The sequence below is a fragment of the Moschus berezovskii genome, chromosome 5, assembly GCF_049115385.1.
Source record: "Moschus berezovskii isolate FMDL1 chromosome 5, NW_MosBer_1.0, whole genome shotgun sequence".
NCBI lineage: Eukaryota > Metazoa > Chordata > Mammalia > Artiodactyla > Moschidae > Moschus > Moschus berezovskii.
The window spans coordinates 36,712,105-36,738,760 of NC_142464.1; the positions used below are offsets into that span (position 1 = coordinate 36,712,105).

Sequence of the window (26,656 nt, forward strand, 5' to 3'; positions counted from 1 at the left end):
GTCACAAGTTGTAAATGGGTAAATTGATCATGGGAATCATGAGAATATTTTTTGAGTCTTTGGTTTAGTAGGATTCAATCTGATTTCCCAATGTATGAAAAAAGATAGCTTGATTTTCCTGACAGATCATACAAGTGAAAACTGTCCCTGTAGTATTTTCAGTGATTTCAACAGAAACAAGTGCAGATAGTTTCCTTGTTTCCCTCCTCTCCTAACCATTGAAAGGATTTGATTTGCTTTGCTTTGGATGTGGTTCTGATTTTGGTGGAAGTAAAGTGGCACACTGGCCTGAGGGATTTGTGTGTGTTTGAAAGAGTCACAGACATTCGAACCGCCCACAGCTGCCCTGCATAGGAGACATCTTCATGAATACTGCATGATTCTGCATCCACATTTGCACAGAGCGGCACAACCTTGATAACCACATTTTATTCTAGTTCAGTTTTTGTTGACTTTCTGCTTCACTTTTTGCAGCAGTCAGTCTGGAAGGGATGAGAAGGATAATGATTTCACAAGAACTTGAGTTGAACCCGTACAGAGGAAGAGGGAGTTAGGGGGAGGGTCTGCCCTGAAATCAACCTGCTTATTTAAGTAGATTTGAAGAAAAACAGAGCATGAAAACAACAAATCAGCCTGACTTATCTAGGAGGAGTGGATAAAATAGTCCCTGCTGGAGGAAATGTGTAACCCAATCCAGTAGTTTATCACATCTTCCTGAAACCTTGAAATAGGTCTATGAATTTATATTGTTTCCGAAAGCCCTGTGAGCCATGCTATCTTACCCTGCCCCACTGTGAACCCTGAAATTAATCCATTGCTCTCTCAAACTTTGGGAAAATGATATGCCTCTAATGTCAATGAACTAGCTGCATTCACAGAATGGCTTTTCACTCCCTGAGTTTACTGAAGTGGAAGACAGAAAGGGTATGCCTTTCTGAAAACAACCACATGTGCTCAAAGACCTAGATTTTCTAGGCGTGAGTGCATCTCTGATAAAAATACCTGCTTAGCATGACGAAACCTGGTTATTCCTCCTCTCCGCAAATCATTTGCATCCTTTATATTTGTAAAGATTGTCAACTCCTATTTCTCTTTTGGAGATTTGACAAAGCAGAGGCCTTGGTAAAAGGAAAATGGATACTGTTAAAGGAAATCTACCTCCTGTAATAAAATAAGTCAGAGCTCTGTTTTCGATGCCTCTGCCTTTTTACAAATCTCCCTCCTCTGCCTCAGTTTACATTAGTTCATAGTCATTATTTATATTTTATATATTCTGGAGAGGCACTTTGTAGATGGGGAGAAAGAAAGTTAAGATTTCTGGCTCAAGAATAACAGCTAAAAACTATGGAATTTTCCATTTGAGTTGCACTACATGTCTTAGAATATTTTCTTTATAATCTTTTTACAAATTAGCTTACTATTACTTATTTCACAATCATTTTAACAGTGCTCATATCTTATTCTAAGGGTAAACAACTTTCAAATTTCTTATACACGTTCAATACTGCCCTGTTTCTTTGTTCCTGTCAGTGTTGTGGATAATGATTTGCTTTTTCCTTTATAGTTCGTAACAGCTTTTACAGGTAATTTAAAGCAGTTAAATATAAAAGTATAAAAAATAAGTAGATTTGAATAAGTTAGAAAGTAAATCAAATAATAGAACAATAAAAACATATCATTGTGATCTCTGAAGAGACTGGCAGATAAGTATTATAAAATTATGTATGGAAAATATTAGCATCTGTATATCTCATTTTGACCCATAACTAATAAATAAATGTTGGTATTTCCTGGAGAAACTTCACAGAGCTGATTATTCATCAGGTGATTCTCTAAGACTGTATACTGAGTGTCAGTTAAAGAAAATTTCTGCTACTTATTAGTTGTGTGAATCTTGGGCGAGTTAATTGGCTTCTCTGTGCCTTTGTTTTTCCATCCTTATAGGAGAGATAACTACATTATCCATGGTGCTGTTGTGTGAATTAAGTGAGGCAATAAATCTAAAGTACTTAGGGGGTACCCAGAATTTGTAAGTTCTTTATTGTATCTATATTGTTTCTAAGAGTAGTACTATAAGAGAATTATGGACATCGATTTGCTAAGTTATAAGTTTTCACACTGTGGGAGGCAACACCACATACACAGCACTCAGACTTATTAAGCTGGAAGTACCTGCATTCCTTTCCTAGCTCTTCCATTAAATGGTTGGATAGTCTTAGGAAACATGCTCAAACTTTCAAAAACTTTCAAAACCTAGGTTTTCGTCTATGGAAAATATAATAAATTCACTATAAAAAGTCACATGACACAGGGTAGCTAAAAATGGAGACAGCAATGTAATGTTATTAAATAATGTAGAAAATGGTTTCACGAAGAAAACTTTCTTCACCTCTTCTTGGAAAGTCTCTGGCCTTAAGCAAGTGATAGTAGAGCCCATCATTAAATCTCATTCAGTCTTTTGCCCTAGAACTGAGTACCCTGTATCAACAATGAATGGTACATGCTTGATCTCTATGTTATAAAACAAAATTAAAGTAATATTTTCTGCTTATTTATAAAACATTGGAATAGGTTTAAAGTGATTGACAACTTGGCAAGTTTTAATTTTATTTCAGCAGGGAAAATAATTGAGCAGTGCCATGTTCCCAATCTTAATCTTTTTTTTTAATTTGATCTTCACTTTTGTCTTCTAAATAGATAACAACATTAAAAATGCTGCTTAATTCTGCAGTCCAGTATGATTTCCAAAACAAACTTATTGGAAATTGGAAATAAGTTCAACTATACCTGTTGGTTAATCTTTTTTCTGTTTTTATTGAAGAATTTAATTATTGACCCTCAGTAAGCTACTTCTAAGTGTAATAATACAGTTTTTAAAGTTTAACTGTCTTAAAGTAAAACCAGAGTCTTTGGAACTTTTTGTTTACTTGTAAACGTCTAGAAATGCTGAGGCATTTGTCATATATCAAAATATAGTCTTTGTCTGAAACGTCAAGGTATATTTAGGGTTTGAAAGATTTCTTATTTTATAAAAATAGTTCACCTCTTTCAGCTTTGTGTAAAAATATCAGGCTGGGCTAAAGTGACAAAGAATGCCTTAAGGGAAACTTTGAATGAATAACTTTGAAGGAAAACTATTTTCACCAAAGACTTGTCCCAATTTAATTAGTTACGGGAGTTAAAGGCAGGGAGAAAAGGCCAGGAGCCTAAAGGGATTTCAGGAGTAAAGTGTCAAGGAGAAGTGAGGTCTCACATGGAGAAGGAAGTGTTGCTCCTTTAAGGTTTAATAATTTTGTGACCTAGTGTCAAGTGTTGTGATTTCCAGTGACAGGAGAGGTGAAACGTGAAAAATTAACCAACCCTTTATCTTGCTGGAGGTGATTCCTACCCTTACCATCTTCTTTGGTATAATGGATATATTATAAACAGTAAATTTTGAAAGAATGTCACTTGCTCCATCAAAAAAGATAAAAAAATGGATATATTGGTACATGATCAGTACCCTCACTTAGTAAGCAGAATTTATGAAATATGACTTTGAATCACATGCCACGTGTAAACTATGATTTTGAAAAAGACAGATATGGATCCACAATTCAAATATCAAAGCTGAAGTGAAGATAATAGTGACGTTAAAAAAGATTGTGATGCTTGTTTGTTTTTGTTGTAAAACATCTGCAGAAAGTTTCAGTTCAGTTCAGTTGCTCAGTCGTGTCCGACTCTTTGCAACCCCATGAATCACAGCACACCAGGCCTCAAAGCCTTAAATTGCTTTTTTTTTCTTTTTTTTACATTGGCTGTTAGCTTATAATAAACTTAGTAGGCATGTCACGACACTCACCTGGCAAGTGATAGATCAAGTGGAACAGAGAATTTACTATAGAAAGCGGTAATCAACACAGAGCAACATGTACTGCATGATCCCACTTGTATTTTTAATGCCATATATGTATCCATATGAGTCTTCCCAGATGGCTCAGTGGGTAAGGAATCTGCTTGTAATGCAGGAGACACAGGAGACACAGATTCAGTCCCTGGGTCAGGAAGATCCCCTGATGGAGGGCATGACAACCTACTCCAGTATTCTTGTCCCATGGGCAGAGGGGCCTGGAGAACTACAGTCCATATGTTCACAAAGAGTTGGACGTGACAGAAGCAACTGAGCATGAAGGCATGTATCCACACACATTTACACACACACACACACACACCTGCCAAAGTAACTGCATAGATAAATATTCTGAAAAAAACACACTAGTAGGTAGTAATAAAACACATGATAGTAGGTAGGTCCAGGGAGTGGGATGGAGCTTAGGAGTGACTATCCCTTTTTGTAATTTGTTTATTATACAATTTTGTCAACTAAAATCTGTAAGTATTGTAACTTTGTAATTAAAAAAAATAAAATAACAGCATTAATAAGAAATAAGCATGAAGTAACGAAAAAATAAGAAGACAGCAAATAAACTTAATTAGAAGGGGGGATCGAATAAGTGCCATGGAGTTTACATAATCAAAAAATTTATACCAGAGCCATGAAATTTCAATATTAGCCTGGGAGGTTGTTTCTTCCATTTAATAGCTGTGCAGTCTCAGACAAGTCACTCAAAGTAGTTGGGCCTTCATTTCCTCTTCTGAAAAATAGGCCAGCTCTCAAATTTTATGTGGATATTGAATTATGCAACAAATTACTTCTCTGCAATCACAAGCATCACACACCATGTTTTCCCTAACTAAGTTGAAAGGTGGTAATAAGAGATAAATTCAGCTTATTTGGGGTCATGTTTTGTTGAATAATAAAAGTTTCCAGCAAAATCAGTTATGATTTCATATTCTGTTTAGAAATGCTAATATAAGGATATGGTATAGAAGGTATTGAGAAAGAAAAGTTCATGAGCAGGCCAAATCAGTAACAAGGGTCTTGTAGTAATTTCAGGAAAATGGTAGGACCTCAACTTGAGTTCTGGTGATGCAAAGGGGAATAAGGGTTGATGGTGAGTGAGAAAATTTAAAGCTGATTTTATGCACTATGCATGTAGCTGGGGCTTCCCTGGTAGCTCAGCTGGTAAAGAATATCTGCAATGCCGGAGACCCCAGTTCGATTCCTGGGTCGGGAAGATCCACTGGAGAAGGGATAGGCTACCCACTTCAATATTCTTGGGCTTCTCTTGTGGCTTAGTTGGGAAAGAATCTGCCTGCAATGCAAGAGACCTGGGTTCAATCCCTGGTTTGGGAAGATCCCCTGGAGAAGGGAACAGCTACCCACTCCAATATTCTGGCCTGGAAAATTCCATGGATTGTGTAGTCCATGAAGTCACAAAGAGTTGGACACTGCCGAGTGACTTTCACTTATTTATCTATATAGACGAGTTCAACTCAATGGGGAGATGGGACTCCAGGCTCTTCACTTGAGGCTATTACAGTCAGAAAGAAGGGGTTGAGTCAAAACAAGAAGTTAGTTTTAGAGGGAAGATAATTTTAATATTGATGCTGAGGTTAGAGAGTGAAACTTCTGATCTCACAAAGCTTGGAGTTCTGTGGGAAGGGCAAAGAAAATAAGCAACTAACTTGGTAAACTAATTTGAGATAGTGATAGGAGATAATGAAACAGGGAAGAATATTTGTATTCTATTAAAAGTTCATCACTAAAGGGATGTTGCCTATGAGCATAATTATACATAATGGTCCATTTCCAGGAACCCTTCATCCTCCCAGGTAAGGAGCATTAAACTAAAATAACCTTGTTTAGCTCACAGGAAACATCCTGACCAGGCCCAACGATGGATGACTGCAGGAAGGAAGTAATTAACACTTACCTTCCAGAGGCTATATCTTAGCCTCCTGTACCTGAATTCTAACTCAGGCAAGATGGTTGTTTGGAACACAAGTCCACCGTCTTCTTGGTTGGCTTCTTTCCAAATAAAGTCACTATTTCTTGCACTAACAACTGATCTCTCGATTCATTGGTCTGTTGTACGGCAAGCAATTCAAGCTTGGACTTGGTAACAAAACAAACAAAAAAAATCAAACAGAGATTGGGTAGTCAAGAATCCATCTTTGCCCAGGAGGCATTTTGAGCTGAATCCTAAGTGGCAAGAAGGAGGTGAAAGATCTTTCCTAGAGAAACGAAGAGCAAGTGCAAATGACCTCAAGTGGGACTGAATTTGGTGTATTCAGAGATATAAATACCAGCTGCTTGTCTCGAGCGTGACAAGGAAAGGACAGGAGTCTTGGAAAGGAGACATAGAGACTGGCAGCAGTCAGATCAGGCGGGTCCTTGTCAGCCTTGCTAAAGAATCTGATTTCATTCTCAGTCAATGCAAAGGCATTGAAGGGTTTTAAGAAGCAGAGAGGGTGGAGCAGAAGGTTGTATGTGTGACATGATCTGATAATTGTAGCCAGAGTTGTGGATGAGATGCCCAAGGGAGAGACTAAAGGTGGGAACCTTGAAAAATATCTCTCTGTATTCGAGCAGGAAAGAACGAAGAGAAAGGTCAGAGGTAGGATGGGAAGCAATCTAGTGCTAATGCACAGTCCCCCAGAGAGGAGGAAGTTTCAGAGAGGAGGGAGCGGTGCAGTGAAGTCAAGTGTCAGATGACGCCAAGAGGTTGAAGAGAGACTGTAATCAGATGTAGCATGTTATTTCCCAGTCACAGAATGCTGTAAATTCAACTTTGGTTAGTGAAGGGATGTATTTAGTCCAAAGCTGTGCACACCTCATGATATACGATATTTACAGTTGCTTAGAGGATAGATATAATATTTTTTTTTACAGGAACTGGATGTGTACTTATAAACACTAAAGAACCACCTTTCAAATATGTATACTTCTGTTATATTTTGTGCAAGGACTTCTTCTCGTGTAATTCCTATATATTTCTATCTTATAGAACTTCTTTAGGAACAGTTCAAGTGGGAAGGAAAGAAAAAAGCTGAAGTTCTTGCCAGGCGCTGGACTACATGTCAGTAATGCGGAAAAGAATAAGATAAAAACTCTTGCTAACCCTTGAACTTGCCTTCTAGTGGGGAAGAACTATAAACAAGAGGAAGAGTAGAGAGAAATGGGTGGCTATAGGTGATATCAGGGGTTTATGTCCAACATTTGAAGCAGAGTGGCCTTCCAAAGAAGGGGTGTTTGACATGTGAAGAATGAGTAGCAGTTATGAAATGAGATGGTGATAAAGTTGTGGGAAGTGTAATGGCCAGCTTTATGTGTCAGCCTGGCTGGGCTTCATTCCCCTTATTCCATCAAATAGTAACCTAGGTGTTGCTAGGGAAGTCTTAGCACTGCTTATTAGGTTCTCAATGGATGGACTCAAACACACGCTTTTTATCTAGGATAATTTCTCTTACTCAAGGAAGCTAATTTTGGGCTTAATCACATCCAGAAAATATCTTCACAGCAACACACCTAGATTAGTGTTTGATTGAATAATGTATTCTTGGCATCTTGACTTGTAAAACTGACCATCACAGAAGTTTAACAGGAATGAAATAAATATGTGCTATATGAATATAGTGTTAAATTTTCAAATCTTTATTGCATTCTTTTAACCTGTAAGTCATTCTTTTAGTTAAATTAAAATTTCAGGATTAACTTAGGATTTATGTTGTCTTATTTATCTATTGATAACTGTTTAGTTTCTATAATAGTTTTCTGAGCGATCTTGCTTTATTCATTAGATTCCTGAAGTTCAAAATAACAGCGTAGGATTTATAACTCTCCTGGAGTTAGAGTTATAACTCTAGTGGAGTATTTATAACTCTTAATGGAGAGGAGGAACGCAGTATCATTGGGGGGAGGGGTAGAACTTTTTCTTAATTCACTATATAAATCTCTATGTGTTGTTGTGTGTTAGTCGCTCTGTCGTGTCCAACTCTTTGTGATCCAGGGACTGTAGCCCGCCAGGCTTCTCTGTCCATGGAATTCTCCAGGTCAGAATACTGGAGTGGGTACCATTCCCCTCTCCAGGGCATCTTCCCAACCCAGGGATCAAACTCGGGCCTCCTGCATTACAGGAGGATTCTTTGCCATCTGAACCACCAGGGAAGCCCATTAAGTTTCTAATTGTGTTAGCAAACCTTTCTGACATCCTAAAATTAATAAGCACATTAAAGTGAAAGTCAAGTATTAATGAATTGTAAACATGTTATTTACATAACCAGACTAATTGGCCAATTTTTATTATAAATTCCGATTATCATAAATTTACTATCTTTTATTTCATTGTCTAATTTTATAAGAAAAAAGATTTCATTGAGAGATAAAGTGCAGCTTGACTATAACAGCTAGGACAGCCCTAGCATGTAGAAGATAATCCACAAATATTTTTTGAGCAAATTTTGAGAAATAGAGTAAACTATCTTAAAGTCAGAGATCACACAGATGAAGAAATTAGGACAATGGACTATAAGAGATAAATGAGATATAACTAGTCAGAATGAAATAAATGCTGTATAGCTACAGCTGTGATCTTTGAACACAGGTGTTAGTGGAGACATCGCATAAGGCTTTATGGAGTCAGTAGCATTGATTTGGGAAGGTTTAATGTAGTGAAGAAACCGATACTGGTTATTCCAGGCAGAAGCAGTAGGTTGCACGTGGAATTATCTAATTTCTCCTTTTCTTAATTTAAATAAAAACTCAAAAACATTAAAAAATAGAAATCCTCCATAATCTAGCATGTGAAAAATCCACTCCAAATAGAGGGAAAAAATTCCCCCTAAAGCTCTCTAATTCTTCTCCCCAAGAAGTATTTACTGTTAATATTTACTTTGGCTTCTAGGCTTTGTCTTACACTTTTTCTTGTGATTTATTGATGCAGCCATCCACACACACACACTTCTCTTTCTGCCCTCTCTCCTTTCATTCCTTCTTTTCTGTGTTCTTAAACAAAAGTTGCATCACTCTATACAGATTGGCTGCAACCTTGTTTTATTTGCCTAGTGAATAATGGATACCCTTCTAATTTAATACATACAAATTTGCCTCCTTATTTTTATTGATGAAATAGTGTTCTCCTGGATGGATATATCATTAATAATTATCTGATTATTCCTTAGTTTGTTGTTAAGTTGTTCTCAGACTCATTTAAATAGTTAATTTCAGCTGCATTTTGTTGCAGTGTATCATTTATTTGTTTAAATAAACAATGCTGCCATGAACATCTCTGTATACATTTATATTTTGATGCCATTATGTCTGAAACAGGGATTCCAAGAAGTGGGATAACCTATTTGGATGTATATATATGTTAGGTAGGTAGAATAGGGAAAAGGAGTCCAAAATGGTGGTGGCTAAAAGATAAGGAAGGGAAAAGCCCATGAAAATAGAACAGAGGAAGGTCAAAGGAATGTCCGAGGACCAGAGTGAGGACTGCAGGTAGAATAGCACTCCTGAGTAAGCCAAATTTGCATAGGGCAGATCCAGGGGGAAGAAAAAAGCATATAAAAAGAGGAGCCAAAGCTAGCTCTCTCTCTCTCCCACGCTCTGGGGCACTCTTCTCTTCGTGTCTTTGGATCAATGTGCCCTCACGCCTTGAAGATGGATTTTCCTGCTATCTTCTAAATAAAATAGAGCTGTAACACTGAGCTGTAACACTGATTTGTCTAAGAGCTATAACATGGTCCATTCAAGACCTGAGAGCTATAACACGGTCTGTCCAAGACCCGAGAGCTGTGAGACGCCGAGGGGGCTTTAATGTCCGTCACTCCAAATCTTTGTGGTGACAAGACAAAGAACCGAGGAGCATAAACTCACCTGACACATAGATTTAATTTTTATTTGTATTTTCAAATACTCTCTACTGTGATACTAATTAACACTGTAGCCAGTATGTGCAAATACTCATTTCCTCAAAACCTCAGCAATCATTCAGTATATTTTAGCTAATATGATAAGCAAAAAGAAAACTTACCATCATGCTTTACATTGCATTGATTAAATTATTTGAAGAAGGAAGCAAACTTTTCTAAGAGCGTGGTGTATAGAACACATGGCAAAGTAGAGATTGTAGGCAGGAAAACACTTAGGATTTTATGTTAGCAAAAGTCAGAAATAATAAAGGCCTAAACTGGGGCATCGGAGTCTTTTCCAGTGAGTCAACTCATCGCATAAGGTGGCCAAAGTATTGGAGTTTCAGCTTTAGCATCAGTCCTTCCAATGAACAGATGCTGGGAGGGATGGGGGCAGGAGGAGACGGGGATGACAGAGAATGAGATGGCTGGATGGCATCACAGACTCGATGCATGAGTTTGAGTGAACTCCAGGAGTTGGTGATGGACAGGGAGGCCTGGCGTGCTGTGATTCATGGGGTCACAAAGAGTCAGACACGACTGAGCGACCGAACTGAACTGAGCTGAACTAAAACTGGGGCAGAAGGAGGTGCCTCTCTTTCACAGCTAAGTGCATGTCAAATCGCATGCTGACTTCATGTCACTATTAATAATGTATGGGGATTATTTGGAAATAAACATAGAAAAAAAGTTTTTTTTCTTTTAGAGTTAGAAATCATGCAGTACTTTCAAATTGTCCAATACATTTAAGGGATTATATATTCCACTACTTAAACTTAAATGATGAATCCATTAATATGTTACTTGTGATATAAGCCATAGTCTTTGTCTTTCAAAGGATATTTTAATCAAAATATTAAAAATAAGCCAAAGTCTCATTCAAATAGTTAATTCCAGTTGCCTTTTGTTGTAATATATCATGAATTATTTCTCTGATGGATGGGCAGCCAAATGTAGATAAAATTAGCTTTGCAGTCATTCATTTTAAATTGCTCTTGAATCATTTGGAAGTAAATTCCATTTCAAAAGACTACGCTCCAGGTCTCGGACAAAGAGATAATAGTCCTATATTTTATGATATAAGCAATAATAGCTTAAGTCTTATGATTTAGAAATATAGAAACGTATGTATTAAGTTCATGAAAATTAAAGCTTGATATATAGCAATAAAACAAGAAACCTAAAGCTTCCTAGATTGATGTTCGTAGCATAATATTTTCCTGTCAAAAATTAGGTGGAATGAAAGTCTATAAAAATAATACATGGTGCAAAGCTTTCTCTTCTTGTATATAAATGAAAAAACAAAAGGCTATATGAGATAACAGAAAAGGAATACTGAGATTTACCTGATATTGAAATGAAAGTGGTAATATCATTGTTGAATAATGGTAGAAAGTGGAAAATTATGTCATGTGTTAGGAAGGGTAAAATGAAAAATAATATTAAATCAGAAAGGCAGTATATCTTTAATACTGAGCTCAACAAACAGAATAAAACCAGATTTGGAAATTTTTCTTTGTTAATTTGAATGAACTGCATGTAGAAAAATTGTTTAGCTATTTAATTAAGTCAATTTGTCCAAATAGAGTAATGTGGACAGTATCAGCATCTGGAATGTGCCTTCATATATAATGACTTAGGATAACTGTAGTGCGTTGTCAGAAGTAGCTTCACAGTCTGAAGTTGCTATTCACAAATCGAGTTCCCATTATCTCCCTGAAGACTTCAGGAGGCTCTTTGGATATTTATATTAAGAAATAAAGTGGTAAGAGGATGCACTCACTGCTCTAGCTGGCTGAAAAATCAAATTGTTCTTTTATAGCTTCAACTTTTGCAGCATGACCTTAATACTACTATCAAAAAAGCTGGCTTATTTGTGCAGTAAAATGAATTGCATGCTAGGAAATTATCTCAGTAAGCAGCCAGCAGTTCAAGGTAGAATCTCAAACCTTGTTTATTATTCTCATGTACCTCTAGTGCCCTAAAAATGTTAACCTCGGTGTGGCAGGAATTTTATTTGTTTTGGATCAGGTCTTTGGATGGGCACTGGAGTACATCAAAGAGAAAGCCAGTAACAGATACAATCACACACTTTCCCTTGAACACCACTGCAGACATACTTGTTTAGAGAATTGATTGGTACCTGAGTTTCTCAGTCTGAAAAGCCATGTTTTCTTCTAGAAAATATCTGATCAATATAAGAAGCTGGGAAATACCAGATAGGTTCTAAAGTGGATATCCACTAAGTAGTATGTAATTTTAATTCTCAGACTTCACATGATGTGAAACACTCAACTAAATGATGTTTATAGACAGGGCCACCTCATGGTATCTGACCTGTGCTGTCACACAGCACCTGTGCTTTGTTTAATACCCTGCAGTAAGCATCTCAGAATTCTTAATACATTTTTATACAAAGGATCCCGAAATTGTCATTCTGCACTGGGCCACACAAATTTGATAGCCAGTCCGGTCTGTAGATTTTACTATTTTTATGACACCTTACATTTGTAAATGAATTTGAGGTACTGTAAACTCTAAAATACCTTGTGGATCTGTTAAGAATGCTCAAAGTCACATTCAGTTCAGTTCAGTTGCTCAGTCATGTCCGACTCTTTGCGACCCCATGAATCACAGCACGCCAGGCCTCCCTGTCCATCACCAACTCCCAGAGTTCACTCAAACTCATGTCCATCGAGTTGGTAATGCCATCCAGCCATCTCATTCTCTGTCGTCCCCGTCTCCTCCCGCCCCCAATCCCTCCCACATCAGACTCTTTTCCAGTGAGTCAACTCGTCGCATGAGGTGGCCAAAGTATTGGAGCTTCAGCTTTAGCATCAGTCCTTCCAACACCCAGGATTGATCTCCTTTAGGATGGACTGGTTGGATCTCCTTGCAGTCCAAGGGACTCTCAAGAGTCTTCTCCAGCACCACAGTTCAAAAGCATGAATTCTTCGGCGATCAGCTTTCTTCACAGTCCAACTCTCACATCCATACATGACCACTGGAAAAACCATAGCCTTGACTGGACAGACATTTGTTGGCAAAGTAATGTCTCTTCTTTTTAATATGTTATCTAGGCTGGTCATAACTTTCCTTCTAAGGAGTAAGCGTCTTTTAATTTCATGGCTGCAATCAGCATCTGCAGTGATTTTGGAGCCCCCAAAAATAAAGTCTGACACTGCTTCCACAGTTTCCACATCTATTTCCCATGAAGTGATGGGACCAGATGCCATGATCTTTGTTTTCTGAATGTTGAGCTTCAAGCCAACCTTTTCACCTTCCTCTTTCACTTTCATCAAGAGGCCTTTGAGTTCCTCTTCCCTTTCTGCCAAAAGGGTGGTGTCATCTGCATATCTGAGGTTATTGGTATTTCTCCCGGCAATCTTGATTCCAGTTTGTGCTTCTTCCAGCCCAGCGTTCCTCAGGATGTACTCTGCATATAAGTTAAATAAGCAGGGTGACAATATACAACCTTGACGTACTCCTTTTCCTATTTGGAACCAGTCTGTTGTTCCATGTCCAGTTCTAACTGTTGCTTCCTGACCTGCATACAGGTTTCTCAAGAGGCAGGTCAGGTGGTCTGGTAGTCCCATCTCTTTCAGAATGTTCCACAGTTTATTGTGATCCACACAGTCAAAGGCTTTGGCATAGTCAATAAAGCAGAAATAGATGTTTTTAAAGTCACATTAGTATGAGCATTTTGTTGACCTTCTGTAAGTGCCTGATACTATACCAGACTTATGGAAAATAAAAACAAAAACAACAGTAGACCCTGTCTTCAAAAAACTTTCATACTAGCGTTAAGAATTTGTTATATATTTCTGGCTTTGAAAATTGGGAATAGTTGGATAACTCTGGTTGCCAAAATTGGAAAGTAGGTTTCTCCATATGTGAGAGGCAAATTTATAGTGTGAAGAGCTAAATGTTCATGAAGAGGTATTTATAGGTGAACACTTAGAGATGATATTTTTTCCTCATTAAATACACATGGTATTTGGAGATGATCACTTTTTCCTTGTTAAATACATATAGATGTAACCATGCTGGATATTTAAATACTCAGCCATTTTTCTTTATAAATCTTGATTGAAGAGAATTGACTTGCTTGTTTGATTTTTTTTTAAATTACTCTAGCAAAAATAGAAGATAAAATTTCATTAAAAGGTAATTTATGTAATACCATTATATCTGGAAATCAATGCTGACACTTACCATTTTTTGTCTAGAGCAAAGAAAGTTTTCTCTCAGCATGCTTAACCTGATGGTGGGAGAGCTGTTTTCTGGACCATTTTCTACAGTTGGGCATGGTACCCAGGCCATCTGTTGCAAATGATCAAAGAAAGGGTTTCCCAACAGCAAGCCCACTGATAATCAGTCTAGTTGCATTTTGTCTTATCTGTTCCACTATGTTATCTTACTGACTCAGGGTCTTGAAAATTACCTTTATAAATGTCATTCTTACACCCGAATTAAGTACTAGAATAGATGTACCATATTGCCTGATGTGAATTAATCTAAGGCATGGACTTAAATATACTGTGTCTGTAGCACAAGAAATATTAATAAACTAATATGCTGTCATTGGTTAAGGCATCTCTCTAGATCAAATTTAAGAATGGGGTTCATACATTGACTAGAATGATGTATTAAAGAAAAACTGGAGTTATTTTGAAAACATTTTAAATGATAGAAATAATTGCTTAATAACTTATATATTGTTATTTAACAGACACCTTGAAAAAATAATAATTTTTAAAGCCTCAAACTCAGACATAGAATTATTTCTCTTTCCTTGTAATGATCATTTATGTTTTAAAATTCAAAATTAGTTTGTTCATACATTTTCTAAATACATCAAATCATTACTGTTTTTTCCCCACATTTAACAGAGCCCTGTTTGCCTTGAAAGCATATGTGTGACTTTTTCTTGGACTAGTCCATTAAGCTTCCCAGTAGTTTACAATAAAATAATCAGATGAATTTTTTTTGAAATGACTAAAGCAACTCATATCATTTTATCCATATGTGAACTTGACTGAAGTCAGAGATGAAGTGAAGAATGAAGAGATATATGTATTGGTCAAGGCAGGGTAATCAATTTTTAGTCCTTCTCTATCTTTCTGTAGGATGTAAACATGTAACTACTTTTGCTACTTTACTGAATAAGGTAAGGTGGTATATAATCACGTGGTATCTTACAATTGTCATTCCTTCTAAAGGAACAAGTCTCATTTTCTAGAACAATAACTGAAAAAAAAGGCTTTTTTACATTTTGCCTACTGAATAAATATATTGTTATGGAATACATACACAAACAGTTACAAAATTGAGTTATCCTCTGCCTTTGTGAGTAATAATTGAAAACAACAGTAACATTTTACAGAATTTGAGTCTTATGTCTTGTGGCGCTTTATTGATTATCGGTACGGTCCATCATTACATGTATCAGTAAGTGCTTCAGAAGAGAAAAACAACAAAAAATGGAATAAGGCCTTCAAGACATCAGCTTCACGCTGATGGATCTGTCAATACCTCAGTTCCCTGTTCCTTTATCTTTCTGAACTGTTTATCTAGGCACTTTTGCGTGTTCTTGCACATTGACTAAAGAAGCTGAAGTTGATGGAAATGAGGTTATTCTGTAGTAAGCCGACAGTTTGGATCCTTGATGTCCAACAATTGAAAAACCAGAAATGATGCCCTGTCAGAAGAAAGTATATTAAGGAAGTAAAGTGAGAAAACAAGTTAGGGACGGGAAACATCGTTTACATTGCAGGGTCAGTCGTTTATAATTGTGGAGTGGTTTTGAAAGCTAGTTTTGTCTGTGATGCAAGTAAAGCCAGTTTTGACTGCAGAACAAATCAGGAGACTAAATGTCATTACTAATTGACTGCGATCACGTGACCTAGATGGAAAAGTCCCAGGCCAAGTTTCTTAGTGGACGAATGTCCCCTTTACCAATGGCTGTCTCCCCAAACAGGGAAACAACTGAATAAGCAATAAAATGACTTCCAAGATAATATCTTAGCAATCAGTGTTTAACTACCAATACCATAATCGATATTTGCTGCTGAATACATGTGCGCTTTTTTTGAGCAAACCTAGGAAGATAGTGAAGGACAAGGAAGGCTGGCATGCTGCAGTTCATGGAGTCATAAAAAGTGGGACATGATCTGGTGACTGAACAACAGCAATACATACTTTTAAAGAATTTGTAAAAACTTTTAATTTTGGCCTCAGAGTTTTAAGTTACATATTAGCCTAGGGTGCTTAGTCAATGTAAGAAGTTAATAATAGTTTTGTTCTCCACTATCCTTCATAAGAAGAAAATTATCAGGGCTAACTGAAATGTAGTGTATTAGATTCCTTTGTCTTTTGTGAAGTATAATAATAGGGTTTCTAAATTGATGCTTTTGAACTGTGGTGTTGGAGAAGACTCTTTGAGAGTCCCTTGGACTGCAAGGAGATCCAACCAGTCCATTCTAAAGGAGATCAATCCTGGGTGTTCATTGGAAGGACTGATGCCAAAGCTGAAACTCCAATACTTTGGCCACCTCATGCGACGAGTTGACTCACTTGAAAAGACTCTGATGCTGGGAAGGATTGGGGGTGGGAGGAGAAGGGGACGACAGAGAATGAGATGGCTGGATGGAATCACCGACTCGATGGACATGAGTTTGAGTGAACTCCGGGAGTTGGTGATGGACAGGGAGGCCTGGCGTGCTATGATTCATGGGGTCACAAAGAGTTGGACACGACTGAGCAACTAAACTGAACTGAACTGAACTGAAAGTCACTTTTATTAGTTTCTGCTTTTTATTTGGAATCGTGCAGAAACCAAGTTAAAGGAAAATATACCTCAAATTGTGTAAGTATCTGTAACTATCTTGGGGTTTTATTTCTTCAGTGGTATTGGAACAGCAAGGTAGGAAAAATATGTTTGATAAATTTTAGTATATAAAAAAATGAGGCTTTTGATCTTCATGTTAATACTCTAATATTATTAATATTCTAATGAGAATAAGTGTGACTAATCATATAACTCTTATGGTATTTGAGATATAGTTTCCAAATAAGACTAAACAGCATTTCTAAACTCTAGGTTTTACTGTGGAACTATTAATATTAATACTATCGGTTGACTTGATGTTATCATGTATATTTCCAGTGTTGAGAATAATTCGGAGTCAATAATAATTCAATAAATATTTTTGGTTAAGTGAATGAATATATCATGAAGTGACATCTTTTGAAAATAATGACAGACTTGAATCTGAACTTGCTGCTGCTGCTGCTGAGTCACTTCAGTCGTGTCCGACTCTGTGCGACCCCATAGACGGAAGCCCACCAGGCTCCCCTGTCCCTGGGATTCTCCAGGCAAGAACACTGGAGTGGGTTGCCATTTCCTTCTCCAATGTGTGAAAGTGAAAAGTGAAAGTGAAGTCACTCAGTCATGTCCGACCCTTAGCGACCCCATGGACTGCAGCCTACCAGGCTCCTCCATCCATGGGACTCTCCAGGCAATAGTACTGGAGTGGCTTGCCATTGCCTTCTCCGGAATCTGAACTTAAAGATCTTTAATTCATATTTCTAGTATTTCTTCTAAGCTCCTTGCATAGGATTCAAGGCTTACCTAACAGCCAGGTGGCTCAAGTGGAAAAGAATCCACCTGCCAACACAGTAGACATGGGTTTGATTCCTGGATCGGGAGGATCCCCTGAAGGAGGAAATGGCAACCCACTTCAGGTATTCTTGCCTGGATAATCCCATGGACAGAGGAGCTTGGCTATAGTCTATGGGGTCACAAAGAGTGGTGCACAACTTAGCAACTGAATACACATACACACATACACACACACACACACACACACACATACACAGGAGCCTTATACTTTTCAAATAAGTTTTTCTTATGAAGTTGCTCTTGGTTTTGTCAGCTCTCAAGGGTAGCACTGTGTAGTAGGAGGAGTAGTGCTATGTTGGGAAGATCACAGTTTGTGAGGGAAACAAACCTGGGTTTTGATCCCAGTTCTGCTATTTATTACCTATGTTCTCAGGGCAAGATAATGGTCACCCTAGATATTGTGTTTTGACATGTATAAAAATAGGAATAATCATCTCAATCCTTAGTTAAACAATTAGTCACTAGACCTAACAGATTACCTGTTTAATAGCTGGCACTCAAATTACTTAATTAGATGATTTATGAATCATTATTGTTATCAAACCAGGTTTGTTTTGCCCAATATACAGCAAGCCAAAACGCAGAGCTGCCTAGTTTTTCAGGCAAAAGGGCAGCTATGTAAGGATATTAAGGAGCAAGTGTCAGAACGACCTCTCCAAAGGCAAGGGTTCAGAGTATTTATGCATGCATGCTAAGTTGCTTCAATTGTGCCCAACTCTTTGCGACACTATAGACTGTAGCCCACCAGGCTCTTCTGTCCTTGGGATTTCCCAGGCAAGAATACTGTAGTTGGTTTTCATGCCCTTCTCCAGGGGATCTTTACGACCCACGGATCAAACCTTTGTCTCCATCATCTCCTTCATTGGCAGGCAAGTTCTTTACGCCATCTAGAGGTAGCTATGAAGTAAAGAATAAAGAAGCAGGGTTGTCTAAGGCATGGGGAGCCTAGGGAGTTGGGGAAAGGGGACTGGAAAAAGGTGCAGTTAATTGTTCTACACAGGTGTAACTCAGCTCAGCCCTCTGTTTATTCAAAAATGAAGGCGCTTAGCAGGATCTGCGGAGAAGGCAATGGCACCCCACTCCAGTACTCTTGCCTGGAAAATCCCATGGATGGAGGAGCCTGGTAGGCTGCAGTCCATGGGGTCGCTAAGAGTCAGATACGACTGAGCGACTTCACTTTGATTTTTCACTTTCATGCATTGGAGAAGGAAATGGCAACCCACTCCAGTATTCTTGCCTGGAGAATCCCAGGGACAGGGGAACCTGGTGGGCTGCCGTCTATGGGGTTGCATAGAGTTGGACACGACTGAAGCGACTTAGCAGCAGCAGGATCTGAGGGTGGAGTGTTCAGCCCTTAGATGTCAAAATGTCATCCAGTGGACTCTCGCACATGCCCTGTTGAAGGGTCGATGTTCCTATACTGTTCGACTCAAACTAGACACAGCTGATTTCAAGTTCCTAGAAAATGATTCCTAAACATCTTATTGTTTAGGTGTGATGCCTCTTGGAGTACATGCAAGTCTTCTGTTTACCTTGATTAATAAAGGCAGGTGAAATGGATATGACTAATGATTACCCAAAGTTTTGTTATTTTTGAACAAATAGCAAGTAAAAGGCAAATGGCTACAAAGTTCTAAACATTTTTCATTTTCCTGTTTTACCAGATGATGACTTTTTTCATGAACTCCCAGAAACCTTTCCATCTGACCCACCTGAACCTCTGCCACATTTCCTTATTGAGCCTGAAGAAGCTTATATTGTGAAGAATAAGCCTGTGAACCTGTATTGTAAAGCCAGCCCTGCCACCCAGATCTACTTCAAGTGCAATAGTGAATGGGTTCATCAGAAGGACCACATAGTAGATGAGAGAGTAGATGAAACTTCTGGTGAGTTTTCCATTGCATTTGCACTGCTGTTTAGGATTCACTTACTAATTTGATGTGTTGTCATATTGTTCCCTCAATTATTGAAATTGAAAGTACAATGATTATCCTTTGGTAAAAAATTTTAAGGCAGTTTGGTTAAAGATTTTGTGATATCATTCCCTGTATTGCAAAGTAAAATGTGATGAATAAATCTTGACTTGATTCCTGTTGAACCCCATTGAATTAAGGCATGGTGTATAATTAATAGGGCTTCCTTGATGGCCTAGATGGTAAAGAATCTGCCTGCAATGCAGGAGCCCTGAGTTTGATTCCTGGTTTGCGAAGATATCCTGGAGACTGAAATGGCTACCCACTTCAGTATTCTGGCCTAGAGAATTCCATAGACAGAGGAACCTGTGGCCTACAGTCCATGGGGTCACAAAGAGTCAGAAACAACTGACTGACTTTCACTTTTAGTTTATACTTAAGAAGATAAATAATGAGAGTGAATAAACTGAATCATGGTAAATAAATACCTTAGTGAAAGATACCTTTGAATTTCACTTGTGTTATCAAGTCTGGTGTCAGGCCTAAATATCCTGGAATTGAGGAACATTTTCAATTAAGGATAAATTATACTTGTTTACCAACCCACTCCAGTATTCTTGCCTAGAGAATCCCATGGACAGAGGAGCCTGGTGGGCTGCTGTCCATAGGGTCGCACAGAGTTGGACACAACTGAAGCGACTTAGTAGCAGCAGCAGTACTGTTTACATGATTGTCAAGTGTTAGTTCCCATGCATAGTTTCCCCTTATATATTTTTAAACAATTTGTAAACATTGTAGATTCAAAATATTTGTATCTTTAACTTACATCTGAAGATGAATCCTAATTACCTAACTCTTCGCTGAAGTTAAATTCAGAGTGACTGAGAAAAGTGCTATTGTGGGTTCCGCAAAGAAAAGTGGTGAGTGTAGCCCCCATCTGGGTAGATCTTGATTAGAGTATATTTGCTTCTCATATTGTTAAAAATCCTGTCTTTATTGCTTTGTAAATATCATTCTTAATAGCAAAATACTAAAGTCAAAGAGAGGATGGAGTAGATCTTAGTAAACTGTAGGATTTACATTGACTATAAAGGAAACTTTCTTGACAGAAATTTCTTATTCCACAATAGGTAACTTAAGAGAATTGTGGAAACCCCTATAGTTATTTCAACTAGAAAATATATATATTTCTACAGTGGTTCAAGAGTTTTTGCTCTCCAGTAGGGAGAATATTATTGGAGAAGGAAATGGCAACCCACTCCAGTGCTCTTGCCTGGAGAATCCCAGGGACGGGGGAGCCTGGTGGGCTTCCGTCTATGGGGTCACACAGAGTCAGACACGACTGAAGTGACTTAGCAGCAGCAGCAGGGAGAATATTAATCTAAATTTTCACATCCCTTCCAGATTTGTGATTTTTTTAAATAATATTAAGACATACATTTTAATAATTAAGACTTTGTTGATCTATATTTCCAAACTAAATTGTGACAAATATGATAAAATTGGAAGCATTTAAATATCTTCATTTTCTTTCATAAATATCTCTATGTAACAAAAGGAATACATGTTTTCAAAATTCAATTGTAATTAATTTGTATTTGTATCCAAAGGTTGGTTAATGAGGGGCAAGCAGTGACCAGTATTTGAAGGACATCTTTGTTCAGTGTCTCTAACAATTAAGAGATATTAGGTAATTGAACATAGACCATGAGAAGTCTGAGAAGAAGCATCTTTAAAAAAAAAGAAAAAGCTTGTGAGACATATACTTATATAACACAAATGGTCTTAGAAAATTAGGTGGCAGCTCCACATAATTGTCAGTTTGTGAGTCAATATGCTTACTGCATGCAAGCTGATGACTGTAGAAATAACTGGGTATCCAGCTATATAGTCTCTTCCTTCAGGGAATTGGTCTATTACACCTCTTGGTCTAATTACTCAGTAAATAGCTCCACCAGATGTCTTCAAAATCTCAAGTGAATTGAGTTTTATTTGTTTCAGCCCATTTATTTGTAAAGATTTCAAACACACACATTTTAATACTAAGAGGAAAAAGAAATAAAATCACAAAACTAAAATGAGAGTCATAAACATACTTAGGCTTGTCTTTACTAGATTAATGAATATGCTTTTATAGGAAGATTATAAATAAAAACAAAATTGCTGTGATACTGAACACGTCTAGCAGCCTCATGCTGTCTTGATTGTGTATGTGTTTATGTGTATTTTTTTAAAAGACAGTTCCTTTTCATAAAGCATTATATCTTTATCTCCACAGAAAATTAATTAATATTGCCTATAACAACGATTAAAAATACATCTTAAAGCAACTATAAATGAAAATATATGGTATGTTTTCATTCAAATTCAGGATGGTATAGATTAGAGCCGAGGAAAGATTTGGCAGCCTTGATACTTGCATAGTATTCATATTTGGAATGGAATGCTTTTTTGTTGTTTTTCCTTTTCATCGAAAACTATACAGGATAGCTAGCATCCAGGAGAATGCATTACCTTTAAATATAGGAAAAAGAGAGAGATACCCACAGATACTAGTATCTTTTGATATTGTTCTTAACATAATTCATGTGTGCATGCTCAGTTGTGTCCAGCTCTCTGTGCTGTGTGGATTGTAGCTCGTCAAGTTCATCTGTCCCTGGGATTTCCAAGGCAAGAATACTGGAGTGGGTTGCCATTTCCTCTTCCAGAGGATCTTCCCCATTCAAGGATCAAGCCCAGGTCTCTTGCTTCTCCTGCTTGGTAGGTGAATTCTTTTCCATTGACACCTCTGGGTGGTCATTTGGTGGTGTTCTTAACTTACTAGCCAATGCAATTAGATAAGATAAATAACTAAATAGTTGAAAACAATCATTTGGACAAATATGATTTTGTAGATCTGGAAAACTTATGCAGTTTCAAAGGAAAAAAATTGAAAACCATTAAGAAAATATAGAAAAGTGGCTGATAAAATATATACATAACCCATCAACTTTTCTAAGTACAGTCAGTTCAAATTATATTGAACTAAAATATATAATTTATAATAACAATGCAAAAATGTAGATACAAAACCATCAAAAATTTGGAGAATTTTAGAAAGATTTTAAAATCTACTCAGAGACCAAAAAAAAAAAAAAAAAATCAATGACTTGAATAAGTGGAAAGATATGTCTTGTTCCTAGATAAAAATACAATAATTTTAATGTACACCTGGGGCAGATTCATGTCAATGTATGGCAAAACCAATACAATAATGTAAAGTAATTAGCCTCCAATTAAAATAAATAAATTTTTAAAAAACTAAAAAAAAGAAGAAATAAATGTTTGCTATTTACAAATGAATCCATAAAGTCATCAGCACTGTGTGAAAAATAATTTGAGAAAATAGCTGGAAAAATTTTGAAATAGTAGCACAATAAAGAGATATCAGCTCTTTTTAACTGTCATAAGACTAAAGAAGTTTGATCTTAGCAGAGAATAAGACACACAGATTAATGGAACCAAAATAGAAATCAGGAAATAAATGTCTAAGGCATTTTACACTGTGATGGTGATAATTTCTAAATGCACAAGGTAGGAAGTTGGAAAAGGAAAATATAAATAAGTTAATAAATAAATAAAGCTTGAGTTCTAGCTCATTCTTTAGAATAAAATAAATTCTAGATGTTAGGGTCAACATCATCATCATTGTCATTGTAGTCATCACCATCATCACTAGGAGAAAATACTGGCAATTTATTTATTGGTTGTTTGGTTTCAGTGGTGATCAAAGCTTTTCTAATGAAGACAAAATCCAGAAGCCTTATAAGAAAGCATTATTTTAGAAAAAATAGAGCATTATTAAATTTACATAAAGCAAGAAAACCACAAAAGCCAAGGGAGAGATATATACTAATCAAAGGGTTAATTTAATTAATATACTACTGCTACTGCTAAGTCACTTCAGTCGTCTGACTCTGTGCGACCCCATAGGCGGCAGCCCACCAGGCTGCTCCGCCATCCCTGGGATTCTCCAGGCAAGAACACTGGAGTGGGTTGCCATTTCCTTCTCCGATGCGTGAAAGTGAAGTCGCTCAGTCGTGTCTGACTCTTCCCGACCCCATGGACTGCAGCCTACCAGGCTCCGCCATCCATGGGATTTTCCAGCAAAAGTACTGGAGTGGGGTGCCATTGCCTTCTCCATACTACTACTAGCTCCTAAAATTGGAGAAGGCAATGGCACCCCACTCCAGTACTCTTACCTGGAAAATCTCATGAATGGAGGAGCCTGGTGGGCTGCAGTCCATGGGGTCACACAGAATCAGACACAACTGAAGCAACTTAGCAGCAGGAGCAGCAGGAGCAGCAGCAACAGCTCTTAAAATATATTTAAGGAAATGATATGTATCCCAATAATATTGAACTGAGTTTAAAGATGGAGATGTAGGAAAAGAAATGTAACTGGTAAATGCACATCTAAGAAAATGCTGTCAAGATCAGAACAGTTGTTAGTGTACAAAGTTGATAACGGAGTGGGATAGGGATATTTCATACTTTGTTGATGAGGTTGCAAATTGACGTAATCTTTCAGAAGACCAATTTGAAAATATCTGTCAACATCTAAATGTATGTACCCTTTTACTCAGTAACTACAAATTAAAATTCCTGATGAGCACAAAGGCTTGTATGCAAGGCTGTCCATTGCACCCTTGTTGAGGTTAGTATATCGAGGGCAGCTCATCTCTAGGATGGAATACTGCATTGCTTTGTAAAGCAATGAGATTTGTACACATGTGAAGTGGTAGAAAATTCTATCAGATAAAATTTGAAGTGAAAACCAAAATACACAACATTGCATGCAATATATGTCTTTATTATGTAAATAGAGGATGCACATGTATTTGTCTACGCATTAGGATTTTCTGGAGAAATGTACAAGCAGTTGACAGCTCCGAATTTGGGGCAGTAAGAGATTTTTTTTTATTGTTTGATTTTCATTCAATCCTCTGAATGTATTATCTTCATGGTAGATAATGAAATCTGAATTTTAAAGGCCCAAACTGCTTTATTGCAGCTCTTTGCCTGTTATCATAAATCTTCAGACTATACACTCCTGGAACAGAGAGATTTGTAGTCCTCCTTATATTGGAGCTCTTTGTTTTTCATCTCTTAGCTCTTTCAGAACCTTGTGAATGAAATTGAATTGCATGGTTCAAACTCTGGGGGTTTTCCTCTGAAATTAGTTTCATCTGTAACTTTGGTGCCCAGCTCTTTATTTAATACAGTTTGAGTATTGTTTTGCTATGGGCCTTAGTGATTATTAATATCAAGAAATGTTAGAATACATTGTCTTGAACTATATTAGATATCAGAGAAATTTTCTAGTCATTTAAAAAATCAAGCTGATTCTCAGATGGCAGGACAGAGAGAAGTCATTGCAAACAAGTTTGGTTTTTGTAGGTATCTCCTCCTTAGAATGGCTTCCCTGGTAGCTCAGTGGTAAAGAACCTGCCTGCCAACGCAGGAGACGTGGGTTTGGTCTCTGGCTCGGGCAGATTCCCTGGAGAAGGAAATGGAAACCCACTCCATTATTCTTGCCTGGAGAATCCCATGGACAGAGAAACCTGATGGGCTACAGTCTATGGGTTGCAAAAGAATTGGACACTACTTAGTGACTCAACAACAGCAATGACCACCTTAGAATAATCATACCTGAAATCCAATAGATAGGAAATCAGATATATTGCCTTGTAACTAAGAAAAGCCAACTGTATTCGGTAAGATCTCCACCAGAGGTACATTTTGATTGAAAAACTGCAAAATAATAAAATGAAAGAAAAGCAAAAGTTTCTCTCCAACTAACAAAATCCTTTCTTTTAAATTATGAAGATATTAAATATACAGAATTGCTCTGAAATATTAAGTAAATGGTTATATATATTCACTGAGCAAAGCTATTCCCTAGATAATAAAATGCACTGATTAAAGATCATTCATTTTGCTACTGTTTGCTTTTCCATCATTTAAATCGCATTTCATTTCTTTCAAATACGTAATATAAGAAACAGAAAAGTGGAAAGCAGCATGTATTAGGTGATTTTGAAATTTTGAATGTTGAGAAACTCTTGATAATATAGTAATAAGCATCCATGTTCCTTCAGGATTCCAAAGAAGTCTTGATCTGCTCAAAATTTTATGGTTACATTTTATGAAAAGCTCAGGCTTGTCTGCTTGGTTTTTACTTACTTAAACCTTTTCAACCCTTGTTTCCATGGTACCTAAGATTCACCATTGGAAAGTAAACATTTCCCCTCTATGAAGAAGCAAGGGAGTTTAGAAAATCTCCATTGGTTTGAAATTTTAGTAAGCCCTCAGTTCAGTTCAGTCCCTCAGTCGTGTCCGACTCTTTGCGACCCCATGATTCACAGCACGCCAGGCCTCTCTGTCCATCACCAACTCCTGGAGCTCACTCAAACTCATGTCCATCGAGTTGGTGATGCCATCCAGCCATTTCATTCTCTGTCGTCCCCGTCTCCTCCTGCCCCCAGTCCCTCCCAGCATCAAACACTTTTCCAGTGAGTCAACTCGTCGCATGAGGTGGCCAAAGCACTGGAGTTTCAGCTTTGGCATGAGTCCTTCCAATGAACACCCAGGATTGATCTCCTTTAGAATGGAATGGTTGGATCTCCTGCATTCCAAGGGACTCTCAAGAGTCTTCTCCAGCACCACAGTTCAAAAGCATCAATTCTTCGGTGATCAGCTTTCTTCACAGTCCAAATCTCACATCCATACATGACCACGGGAAAAACCATAGCCTTGACTAGTTGGACCTTTGTTGGCAAAGTAATATCTCTGCTTTTTAATATGCTATCTAGGTTGGCCATAACTTTCCTTCCAAGGAGTGCTGCTGCTGCTAAGTCACTTCAGTCGTGTCTGACTCTGTGTGACCCCATAGACAGAAGCCCACCAGGCTCCCCCATCCCAGGAGTAAGCGTCTTTTAATTTCCTGGGTGCAATCAGCATCTGCAATGATTTTGGAGCCCAAAAAAATAAAATCTGACACTGTTTCCACTGCTTCTCCATCTATTTCCCATGAAGTGATGGGACCAGATGCCATGATCTTTGTTTTCTGAATGTTGAGCTTGAAGCCAATCTTTTCACTCTCCTCTTTCACTTTCATCAAGAGGCCTTTGAGTTCCTCTTCACTTTCTGCCAAAAGGGTGGTGTCATCTGCATATCTGAGGTTATTGATATTTCTCCTGGCAATCTTGATTCCAGTTTGTGC

The 26,656-nt window shown here is 37.5% G+C and overlaps 1 protein-coding gene across 1 annotated transcript in view; it reads left to right on the forward strand.

The window, feature by feature from the left end:
* UNC5C (unc-5 netrin receptor C) overlaps positions 1-26,656 on the forward strand; it is a 436,405-nt gene that overhangs the window by 223,008 nt on the left and 186,741 nt on the right. Inside the window, exon 2 of the mRNA XM_055434976.2 lies at positions 19,144-19,365. Within this exon, the coding sequence (XP_055290951.1) occupies positions 19,144-19,365 (222 nt within the window). The remainder of the gene's footprint in view (positions 1-19,143; positions 19,366-26,656) is intronic.